Source organism: Solea solea, chromosome 6 (genome assembly GCF_958295425.1).
Source record: "Solea solea chromosome 6, fSolSol10.1, whole genome shotgun sequence".
Taxonomy (NCBI): Eukaryota; Metazoa; Chordata; class Actinopteri; order Pleuronectiformes; family Soleidae; genus Solea; species Solea solea.
In genome coordinates, this window is record NC_081139.1 from 9280087 (window position 1) to 9290577 (window position 10491).

General features: G+C 39.1%; 1 protein-coding gene across 1 annotated transcript; it reads right to left on the reverse strand.

Moving 5' to 3' along the window:
- Positions 1–2489: 2489 nt before the first annotated feature.
- pdhb (pyruvate dehydrogenase E1 subunit beta) lies at positions 2490–10272 on the reverse strand. Its single transcript, XM_058632793.1, has 11 exons — positions 10128–10272; positions 9974–10033; positions 8379–8486; positions 7795–7857; positions 7641–7676; positions 6824–7014; positions 5768–5862; positions 4824–4934; positions 3992–4083; positions 3766–3907; positions 2490–3391 (listed from the first exon to the last, which is right to left on the reverse strand). The coding sequence occupies exons 1-11, from the start codon at positions 10164–10166 to the stop codon at positions 3246–3248; spliced, it is 1083 nt and encodes a 360-aa protein (XP_058488776.1). The 5' UTR covers positions 10167–10272; the 3' UTR covers positions 2490–3245.
- Positions 10273–10491: the final 219 nt, after the last annotated feature.

The window sequence follows — 10491 nt, forward strand, 5'->3', positions numbered from 1 at the left end:
TATGTCATCCAAAATTTGACAAAAATGTCATAGTTTAGTATGTCCTCCGAAATGTAACAGAAATGTCATAGTATGGTATGTTGTCTAAAATGTGACATAAAAGTCATAGTATAGTATGTCGTCCAAAATTGACGAAAATGTCATAGTTTAGTATGTCATCCAAAATTTGACGAAAATGTCATAGTTTAGTATGTCGTCCAAAATTTGACAAAAAAATCATAGTTTAGTACGTCGTCCAAAATGTGACAAAAATGTCATAGTATAGTGTGTTGTTCAAATTTTGACAAAAAAGTCAAACTTCAGTATGTCGTCCTAAATGTGACAAAAATGTCATAGTTGAGTATGTCGTCCAAAATTTGACCAAAATGTCATAGTTTAGTATGTCATCCAAAATTTGACGAAAATGTCATAGTTTGGTATGTTGTCTAAAATGTGACATAAAAGTCATTGTATAGTATGTCGTCCAAAATTTGACAAAAAAAATCATAGTTTAGTATGTCGTCCAAAATTTGACGAAAATGTCATAGTTTAGTATGTCATCCAAAATTTGACGAAAATGTCATAGTTTAGTATGTCGTCCAAAATTTGACAAAAAAATCATAGTTTAGTACGTCGTCCAAAATGTGACAAAAATGTCATAGTATAGTGTGTTGTTCAAATTTTGACAAAAAAGTCAAACTTCAGTATGTCGTCCAAAATTTGACAAAAAAAATCATAGTTTAGTATGTCGTCCAAAATTTGACGGAAATGTCATAGTTTAGTATGTCGTACAAAATGTGACAAAAATGTCATAGTTTAGTATGTCGTCCAAAATGTGACAAAAAAATCATAGTTTAGTACGTCGTCCAAAATGTGACAAAAATGTCATAGTTTAGTATGTCATCCAAAATATGACGAAAATGTCATAGTTTAGTATGTCGTCAAAAATTTGACAAAAAAATCATAGTTTAGTACGTCGTCCAAAATGTGACAAAAATGTCATAGTTTAGTATGTCGTCCAAAATATGACGAAAATGTCATAGTTTAGTATGTCGTCCGAAATTTGACAAAAAAATCATAGTTTAGTATGTCGTCCTAAATGTGACAAAAATGTCATAGTATAGTGTGTTGTTCAAATTTTGACAAAAATGTCATAGTTTAGTACATCGTCCAAAATGTGACAAAAATGTCATAGTTTAGTCAGTCAGTCAGTCAGTCATCATCTACCGCTTTATCCTCAACCAGAGGGTCGCGGGGGGTGCTGTGCCAATCTCAGCTACATCGGGCGATAGGCGGGGTACACCCTGGACAGTTCGCCAGTCCATCGCAGGGCCACACAGATAGAGACAAACAACCATTCACTCTCACACTCACTCCTACGGTCAATTTGGAGTGTCCAATTTACCTATCCCCACATTGCATGTTTTTGGACTGTGGGAGGAAGCCGGAGAACCCGGAGAAAACCCACGCACACACGGGGAGAACATGCAAACTCCATGCAGAAAGGCCCTTGTTCCAACCGGGGCTCGAACCCGGGTCTTCTCGCTGCAAGGCGAGAGTGCTAACCACTACACCACCGTGTGGCCCCCATAGTTTAGTATGTCGTCCAAAATGTGACAAAAATGTCATAGTTTAGTATGTTAACTGAAAGTTGACCAAAATGTCATAGTTTAGTATGTCGTCCAAAATCTGACAAATGTCATAGTTTAGTATGTCGTCCAAAATCTGACAAAAATGTCATAGTTTAGTTTGTCGTCCAAAATCTGACAAAAATGTCATATTTTGGTATGTTGTCCACACAGAAATATCTTAGACCTGGGATTGAACACAGGACATTCTTGCAACAGTAGCATAGTTAAGACATACTAACCACTACACCACCAGGCCAATAAGGTCTCACAGTAAAATGTCATAGTTTAGTATGTCGTCCAAAAACTCACAAAAATGTCATAGTTTGTGCCTGCTGCTGCAAGGCAAACTAGTCAGAACTCCCTAGAGTTCTCACTAGAATGCATTGCAGCGCAAGCAAGCGCAGAGAGTTCGGCTCAAAGCTCTCATTCACTCCCATGTCAAGTCTGCTTTGGAGTTTTGGAAAAACCAAGACGAGGGTGATTTTAAAACTGTGATTTCTCTGTCAATTCACACCCGTTTCTCACAAATTTAAACGTGGGAGCTGCTGAAAGTCTCCTGACACTCTCAAATTGTATCTCTATCATCAACCGTTCTTGAAATATGACAACTTTAAAACATGCTTTTTGCAATTTAGGTTTTTTTGGGCTCAGATCTTGTGTCCAGTCAGATTGTGATCCCTGCTGGTTTCTGATGTTTGCCAACAAACAATGTTTTTTTTTTCTTGGTCTACAGAGCAGGCTTACTTGATTTCGAGACTGGGTCGTCTTTAAATCCAGACTCTGTCCAGTAATACTCAAAGGTGGAAAGTCACTTTGATTAGACTCACTGGTCTACAGTAGTAGAACCATTTAAGAAATAAAACAAAGACTGAAGCTGAATAAAGGACCAAAGTTTTTTATTTCTGTAACAGTGTCATGTTCGGCAACAACAGCCTCCACAGAGCTGCTGCAGCTACTAGCACAAGTCCTGTTCATGGTCCAAACTACAGGGCTCTGCTGGTTCATTCTGTTGTTGCTGCTTTTACAGACAGACTCCTGGTGGTTCAAAAGTACTGAGATTAGCATCTAATCAGTCAGCAGGTCTAAATTTGAGAGCAAGCAGGACTTCAATTCACTGTGACTGTAATTTTGATTCTGAAGTGTGTCTTACATACACACAAATAAATACTTGATATTTGACACTGCTTGACCCTTGCTTTTTCAGACACATTTCAGCTGTTTTCAATAAAGAAAGTTCAAATTTAAACAAAGTTAATCTGAAGGTTGAGGGAGTTAAATAAAAGAAAATGTTACCCAGCAAGCTCTCGGATCCACTTGGTGTTTAAATCATGACATTTCTATGCCCACTGAACATCACAAAAATGAGTGATATGAAAAAAATCTACAGGATAGGGTAACCTTTAGAGCAACCAAAGCCACAGACAGGTTTGTTAAGGGTGAAAACCAAACCTAACCAAACTGTGTCTGCGGCTCTGGGTTATGGTTGAACAGCTATGTGCGAGAGGGAACGTCTTAGTCTGGAGCATTTTTAAAAGACAGTGTTTGGCTGTATTTACACAAAGTTTAAATATTTCACCACTGTGTGTGCGAACAAGACAAAGAGGATTGAGGTGGGCTGTCCTGACTATGTGCGTCTCAGACGTTGAGGGTCTTTTTGATAGAGAAGATGATATCTTTGATCTGCGGCACACTGTTGTCCTCCAGGATTTTGGCGTAAGGCATGGGGATGTCGACGCCTGTCACCCTGGTGACTGGAGCGTCCAGGTAGTTGAAGGCCGGACCTACAAGCACACACGGGAGATGTTAATGAAGGCACTGTGCTCAATTAAAAGGCTTTTCAAATTTGACCTTTCTGAAAGTGAATCATTTCTTTGAGAACATCATGGGAGTGATAAACATTTTCTGGCATGTTATGGACCAAACAATTACTCGATTAATCGAGAAAATAATCTACAGATTCATTGATTATGAAAATAATCGTTAGTCCTTAATAACATGCTACCACCATTAAATGTGAACAGTGCAGCCTGATTTAACAAGTCACTGAGAACTCAGTGATGATTTTAAGAAGAGAGCAGGTAATTATTAATCATCGAGTGGTTGAATTGAAAGATGTCCAACCAGATTTGCAAAGAGCTAATGTGCAAGTCCTCACCTTCCATAATCTTGGCGCAGATCTCAGACCCGACGCCAAACTGAGGCCATCCACCCTCCACCGTCACCAGGTGGTTAGTCTTCATCACGCTAGTCTCAATGCTCTCCACATCCATGGGACGAATGGATCGCAGGTTGATCACCTGATGCACAGATAGACAGACATCACTTAATGGCTGAAGACAGGTTACCGGTTGCTTCAGGTGACAACAGGAGTGTTTCTCTACCTCACACTCGATTCCCTCCTTGGCGAGGACAGCAGCAGCGTCCAGACAGTGACCAACGCATCGAGAGTGAGAAACCAGAGTGACGTGATTCCCTGGAACACAGGAGAAGAAGAAAAGACAGGCTTAGCAATATTGAAGCATGACCGGTTTGCATGTGAAATAAAGAGAAAACGTGTTTCCATTGATTACTGCTGTGGGAATATTAGGTACAGTAAACATATGGAGATAAACAGTAAACAGAAGACAATGGTGCAACAAAAAGTCTTGAATAAAGGTCAGTTGAACCTCTTTACACCCCATATTTCATGATGTTTATGTTCAACAGCAAACAAAAGTTGCCATATTTTGTTTCATTATGTAAATCATCTTCATTCCATATATTTTCTCTATTTTAAAAGAGGCAACAAACAACTTTCATATCCATAGCGATTCCTCTGGGTGACTGTTAAGAGGACGCAGCAGTAGCGTGACGCTGGTTAAGTACACGGACACTTTTCCTCAAAGCATGTTAACGTGTCGTATTAATTGTCCCTGTGTGTGGATATATTGCATGAATGCTATTCTCTGCTGTGTTTTTAATCTGAAATAACACAGTTTCTTTGTGTCATACATCAAAATGTAGTTTATGTAGTTTATTAATCACTGTTGTAAATACAAACATGATTTATTTCCAAGACATTTTTTCTATCTGCTTTAAAAACATTTTTAAAATCCCATCATTTATTTCACCATCCTGACTTGAATTGAAGCACTTTATTGGTCATGTGATGACGACACATCATAAACATTAAACGGGAATGTCTTATTTGTCCAACTGCTGAGTCAGTCTCACCTTGTCTCTCGATCTTGGCCTTGCCGATGGGAATGGTAAAGTCTTTGGACTGTGACTCCTCTGACATCTCGAAGGCAACGCCATACATCAGCTCGTTCTCCAGGAACACCACTGTAAAACACACGCACGCACACACACACACACACACACACACACACACACACACACACACACACACACACACACACACACACACACACACACACACACACACACACACACACACACACACACACACACACACACACACACACACACACGGCAGGTTCAGTAAAAACAGTGAAATGAAAATTCTCACTTAAGACACGTCACGTATTTTAGGCTGACAGTTGTTAAATGGCAACAATCTACAGCAACAATAACAGCAACAAATATCCCTTGAAAGCTACAAAAGTGTCAGGATCAGGTCAGAGCTGGTGTAAAGACGTCCTGCAGTGGCTATGAACTGAGCTGCTGCAAGAGTTTTTTCAATCTCTTAAGAATCGCACATCCAGTGACAAATATAATTCATGTGGTCAAAATATTTAAATGACAAAGGCGAAAAGGTCTATGTGTAAAAATATTCCCCAATTTCACTTTAACCCCAAAAATGACCATCATCATCATCATGTTCTTCAATGGAGACTTTTGTTTCCTCTGTTGTCTGTAATGAAGCTACAGGCTGAGCAGTCCCAGTAAACACAGGAAGAGCGCAGGAGCAGATGTGATAACTCAAACAAGTCATGATCAGCAATAACTGTTTACATGAACACCGATCAGAATGATGAGTGACAAAATGCACATCTTGATAGGAATTAAGTTTCTTTCTGAATGAACATGAAGCCTATTATTCTGATTATTTGTCCATGCAGACAAAGCTATGGAAAGGTGAAAGAAAATTTTAAAAATGTATGGAAAGCAACTGGGGGGGTGGTCATGCTGTCGCGAGAAGACCAATGCCTCACCAGGGTTGTCGTCTCTGATGGCTGCTTTAAGGAGACCTCTGGCATCTTCTGCGTTCCAGGGACTGACGACTTTCAGACCTGGACAGTGAGCGTACCTGCGGACAGAGACAACAAATCATACCAGCTCAACCACTTCTACTGTCAGCTACAAACATCTCCTACTTTTACAGGATAAAAGTCCCCTCAGACTGAGTTTATAGACGTGGTAGAGGTCAATGAACTTTACTTCCCAGTCACCAGATCACAGTATAGTAGAATATCTTTGTGATGTGGTGAAAAGAGACGTGCAGCATGAAGGTGCAACTGACAAATCTGCAGAAAGGTGTAAAGAAAAAGCATAAGTAGAGCCGAGTCGTGCTAGAACTGTATCGCGGGTAAGCGTCTTTATAGACACTTTTGATAATTGTTGTGCATTGTTTGACTTATATTCCATTGAACGGTTTCAGTCGTCTCAGTTAAATCACACACTGATTGGTGCTGTTAGCATGTTTTGTATCTTCAGTGTATCTGTGCTACTTTGTTTTGATATTAGATGAATTACATAATTATACACAGATAAGGCATAACATTGTCATTATGACCTAGTTGACATAAGGTTATGCCTCATCGGTGTACATTGAACCTTTATTATATTGAAATTATATCATAATGTACTGTATGTGGACTATTATATAATTGTATTACACTCACTCACCTTCTACCTCTTTATTCTCCACATGACAAGAAAACATAATGATACTAAAAATAATATGATGAGGTTGTTCATATAATTGAGAAGGAAGAGATTTTGGATTCACGTTTACAGAGAGAACAACAGGAGAACAAGTACCGGATGCGGTCAGGGTAGAACTGAACAAAACTGAACACTCGTGAGACATATTAAATACCTAATTCATTATGTCACCACCAATTTATAGTTTCTTATGCCTCTCGGTGTGTCTCTATGTTGCTGTGACAGTTGAATTTGAACTGAGTGACAAGTTTTTCTGACGTTGTCTGACAGTGAGTTAACCGTCGGTACGAACAGGAACAGTATCAAGTGATAAGAGAACGCACCATGCAGCGAAGCACTGTGAGTGCTGTGCAGCGACACCTGCTGATGATCCGTTGGGTCCTCTGAAGACGATGGGCACCGTCTGCAGACCCGCTGACATGTAGTAGGTCTTGGCTGCAGAGTTGATGACCTGGTCAATGGCTTGCATTGAGAAGTTAAAGGTCATGAACTCACAGATGGGTCTCAGGCCAGCCTACGGGGTCAACAGATTAATATGAGTGAAGAAAGTCCTGATAAAAAATGTTCCACAGAAGACTGAATTCAAGGTTACTATAAAGTAACGGGCCATCATTCATTTTAATCTAAATAATAATTAGCATCTTTGCCTGTGAATTTGTAAGAATCTGGTGATACCATTTACTATATCCCAATACAGGAGTGATGATGTTGTGATATTTTGGGATACTATAAGAAAGGGATAACAATTTCTCCCCCAAAACAGTCTATTCAAACTCTCATAATAATGTTATTGTATGTATAAATACACAGTTTTATTTGTCTAGTGAGAGGAGAAGAACTGAGTGAGTCAAATGGCCGTCAACCTGCTGACAACTCGTGTTTGGAGGCTTAAAGACAACACAAAATCACTTTCAAAACAGATCATAACGATCATGCATTATCAAAGGCAAAACATATGAAGTTTCATGCAGATGCCTGGTTTGCTGTTGTCTTTATTTTCAGATCGACTCATCAATTTTGGATTAAGTTTCACCAACTGATCCAATACAGTTCAACAGAACTGTATTTGGTGAATCTTGTACTTTGGAAGTTGAGAATAAAGTTTAAAAATTACAAGGGTCAACATGGGAATGTACTCACCATGGCAGATCCCACTGCAATGCCGGTAAAGCCTATCTGTAGAGATGGAGAGTGTGTTAATCAGCTGGAAAAAATTCTTGTGTCTCTAGTGTTTTCATTAAAAACTAAAGAAAAAACTCGAAAAATTACGTCACACGAAACCTTTGTGTCTCACCTCTGAGATTGGAGTGTCAACGATCCGTTTGTCTCCATATTTCTTCCACAGACCTCTGCTCACCTACACACACAAACACATGCAATTTAAGGCTTTTTAATATATTTTTACTTCATTGAGAAGTACCTTTTTCCCACAAGAAGGGGAAACAATAGATACTTTAGAGCCTATAATTATTTATATACATATAATATCACATTTCTGTTTATAGTTACAGTTGCAAAGAGTAATACTAATATACTTAGGTAAAGGTAATTGTATATAAACTGAGAGCATAATAGTGGCAGAAAACTGATGGATGCACAACATTTGCCTCTCGTGTACACTGACCACACTGGATCTCTTCATCGTGGTCAAACAGCTTACTGTGTGCACCTGTCTCAATCTCAACAACATCAAATTGTCTACAGCGGGCCAGCAGAACTATGAGGCCTTTTTTAAAAGGAGGTGAATTTAAAACTGAGAAAATTATATGTTAATATATGTTAATTATATGAGTTTTCAACTCAATTTTGCAAGAGTCACACATCAGATGGTACGGAATCAAATTGTCTTTAAGAGATGCATCCATCACTAAGACTCACCTTATAGGCTCCATCATATTGAGCCACCTCTTCACCCAACAGGTAGACCCGCTCGTCCCTCTCCAGCTCCTCATCCATCGCCTGGTTAAGGGCATCACGGACAGTCACCTGATGACAGCAGGACAGCGGTCACCCACACTTCTTTTTCATGCCAATAAGCCATTGTGTTTGTAAGGTCTGCCCATTTATTTGTAAGGCTGGTTACAAATTCTGCTGCTTTATATGTACAATTTTATTCATATATATATATATATATATATATATCAATATCTTAATTCCACTTTGAGCAAAATGTACTTTTACAGAAGATAATCGTTAAGTCATTAAATCATGCTTTAGAGACCAGTTATGAACATTCCAGCTCGAGGGAAAATAATCCAGTGCATGAATTATTTTGGTTTGTCAAAACCCATCCTGTGTACTGTGTATCAGTCATATATTGAGAGCCCTCTGACCTTCTCATTCATTTGCTGGTTCAACAACAATTAAAGACAGATACTGTCTGAATACTGTGGTCAAATCTGCTCCATAATAATTGGTACATGCTTGAATGACCTCAATTCAGTGTGGAAGACTTTAAACAATATTATGATCATGTCCTTCATGGTGAATTCTCACTAATGCTGTTGGGGTAGCGCTACTTACAATCTCTGAGCAAGACAAACTGTTAGGCATAATATTATTAAACCACTGTGCGCCGAGTAGTTGGTCAGAATTTTAAATATTGGGCTATCTGACAATATTTATTACTCATTTATTTTTCTTTTTTGACATTATTGTTCTTAATCTGTGATCCTTTTTTTGTTTAATTACTGTCACACCGAGGCACTGGTTGTTTATCTTTATTGTGGATGTATGTGAATGTACGTGTAGCTGTAGACTGTAGAAATTGAGTTGTCCTTCTGAGATGAATAAAGATTTCAGAATCTGAAAATCTCCATCAAGACATGTTTTCTTTCTTTCCATCAGAAATTGTATTCTTCAGAGAGAACAAACAAACTCTCAGGTATTAATGGGTCATGTCACCTTCAACGCAAAATCAACATGTACATTATACATATTGCAAGCAATGTACTGTACTAGGGCTGCAACTAACAATTATTTTCATAATCGATTAATCTGTCAAGGTCAAATGTCTTATTTTATTCTCAAACCAAAACCAAAATTATTCAGATGTAATGATTTCTTCGTTATATGGAGCAAAGAAACCAGAACATATTCCCATTTAAACTGAGCATACACAGCACAAAGACATAAACACTGCTCCCTTGGTCTAAAACCACCTCGGGACAGTTCTCTATATTTACATGCAGCAGAAGTTTTGAAGATTAAGTAGTGAAAAATATCTGTTAACAGTTATGTTAAAAGAAAAATGGATGACAGGTATACACATTTGATCACATAACTAGACAATCACAGGTCATCGCAACAGAAAGAATATTCCCTTACAGCATAAGAAATAGATTAACAACCAGCCACATCAAATAACAAATCTAATACTGTTACGTGTCTGAAATTAAAACAACACAAAAACAAGTAAACTGTTGGAGCGGTTGCTAGCAGTGACATTAGCTGCCTGTTAGCTGCTAACTGACCTGCACAGCCGCTGGAGCGCTGCTATGGAATCCCCGCGGTCGCAGAACCGACACGACATTCTGCAAAAAGACAGACAACCACTTTAATGATCAAACATCTTACAGAACCGCGCCGAAAAAAAGAAATAAGAACTGTTTTTGAATATTCCCACACCTTTCCTGCGCGGAGAAAGCACTTCAGGGACGTCGCCATCTTCACCCTGTCCTCTGCCGGAAGGAAGGAGGAGTCACCGACCGAGGTCACTCGATTTCGACCAATCAGCACCGCGGTTTACGTGTCGCTCGGTTGGCGTCATGACACAAAGCCAATCACAATGGCTCACTGAACACGGAGGCGTGGGAAACTAGAACAAGAAAAAAAGGCCAAGGACAGCTCGACTGATGGGAATTCCGGTTCTTTTTAGTGAGTGAGATCATTTGGCTCAGCTCACCAACTAAAAAAAAAAAAAAAAAGTCTCGCAGGAAGGGAACCGACTCTTTGATCCAGCTCGTTCGTGACCGACACATCACTACTCGAC

Coding starts and splice junctions, on each gene's coding strand:
- pdhb (XM_058632793.1), bottom strand. CDS start 10,166: ATGGCGACGTCCCTGAAGTGCTTTCTCCGCGCAGGAAAG. Junction 8,487..9,973: donor GCGCTCCAGCGGCTGTGCAG/GTCAGTTAGCAG, acceptor TGCTGTCATCAG/GTGACTGTCCGTGATGCCCT. Junction 4,084..4,823: donor GGCCAAGATCGAGAGACAAG/GTGAGACTGACT, acceptor CCTGTGTTCCAG/GGAATCACGTCACTCTGGTT.